This window comes from Anoplophora glabripennis, unplaced genomic scaffold (assembly GCF_000390285.2).
Source record: "Anoplophora glabripennis isolate ALB-LARVAE unplaced genomic scaffold, Agla_2.0 scaffold1938, whole genome shotgun sequence".
NCBI classification, from domain to species: Eukaryota; Metazoa; Arthropoda; class Insecta; order Coleoptera; family Cerambycidae; genus Anoplophora; species Anoplophora glabripennis.
In genome coordinates this window covers 23,776-25,265 of record NW_019418434.1, presented here as the reverse complement: position 1 = coordinate 25,265, position 1,490 = coordinate 23,776, and the positions used below count along the sequence as shown (strand labels likewise).

Below are 1,490 nucleotides of genomic sequence, written 5' to 3'. Positions count from 1 at the left end.
TCAACTACTCTCTTGGAGATCAGATACCATTTTCACACCATCAATGAGATAGATATCACGGCGCGTTTTTTTTTTAAAGTGGTTTCTCCTGTAGACCTAATCCACACTACAAAACAACAAGTTCAGTCACCTTTTCGTCTATATTATTAAGGTCCACTTGTTTTGTAGAAAAAATAAGATCTTATTTTTCTACAAAACAAGTGGACCTTAATGATATAGACGAAAAGGTGACTGAACTGCGCAAAGCTTTTCAAAGTACCGGAGAATCTCAATATTTAAAAATACATGTGATCTTCGATCATTTAAAACAGGGCCTTATACATTTGAATTGCGGTAGTTTAGGATTGTGGTCTGAACAGGCTGGAGAATCGGTCCATAGAGAATTTCTCGAATATTGGGAAAGATTCAAAATAAACGCGATTGATGACGAAACGTATTCGAGCCGATTAAAGAAAGCGGTAGTCACATTTTCTTCTCAACACATATAAAATAAAAAAAGATAACTTATTCTTGTTTCAGCTAGTGGATTAGGTCTACAGGAGAAACCACTTTAAAAAAAAAACGCGCCGTGATATCTATCTCATTGATGGTGTGAAAATGGTATCTGATCTCCAAGAGAGTAGTTGAACAAAAAATATATACTTCGTCTTCGCTGATGGAAGAATGTTGCCAATTTTCCTGTCGGTATTGAAGACAGTTTCAATTTTATGTTTCTTCAGTACTTTGCTGATTTTGTCAGTGGTTCCTTTTATATATGGAAGGAGTGCTTTGGCAACTGGTTTATCTTCTTCGGTCCGTTCTCTATTGTGGCGTGGTCTTAATGCTCTCTTGATGTTGTTATCCGAGAAACCATTTTGTTGAAGAGCTTTTTTAACTTTTTCGATTTCTTCTGTTTTGTGTTCGTTGTCAGTCAGCCTTTCTGATCGTGTTATTAGAGTTTTCAAAACAGAATTTAGTTGTGATGGATGGTGATGGGACTCGGCATGCAGGTAGCGATCCGTGTGTGTGGGTTTTCTATACACCGTGTAGCCTAAACCTCCGGTTCTATTTTTGATTATGGATACGTCTAGAAATGGCAACTTGTTATTTTCTTCGATTTCCATGGTGAACTGAATTTTGTGATGTATACTGTTGAGATGTGTTAGGAAGCCATTCAGTTTTTCTTTGCCGTGCGTCCAAATAACGAAGGTGTCGTCGACGTATCGTAGCCACATTTCTGGTTTATATTCGGCGGATTTGATCGCTCGTTCTTCCAGATCCTCCATAAATAGGTTGGCGATTACTGGTGACAGTGGTGATCCCATGGGTGCTCCTTCTATTTGTTTGTATCTCTGGTCTTTATAGATGAAATATGTGTTATTGAGGCAGTGTTTTATCAGGTCCACTAAATCTTTTCTCAGATGGTATTTCTGGACTATTAAGTCGAGTGCTTCTTCTATTGGTATATTTGTGAAGAGGGATACAACATCGAAGCTCACCAGCAGGTGTCC

At 38.1% G+C, this 1,490-nt stretch overlaps 1 protein-coding gene across 1 annotated transcript; it reads right to left on the bottom strand.

The window, feature by feature from the left end:
- Positions 1 to 575: 575 nt before the first annotated feature.
- On the bottom strand, positions 576 to 1,304 carry LOC111692639. Its single transcript, XM_023456710.1, has one exon. It carries the CDS (start codon positions 1,302 to 1,304, stop codon positions 576 to 578), a length of 729 nt encoding a protein of 242 aa, XP_023312478.1.
- Positions 1,305 to 1,490: the final 186 nt, after the last annotated feature.

What these genes read in the sequence shown, in the direction of transcription:
- LOC111692639 (XM_023456710.1), bottom strand. Translation starts at nt 1,304, where the DNA reads ATGGGATCACCACTGTCACCAGTAATCGCCAACCTATTTATGGAGGAT.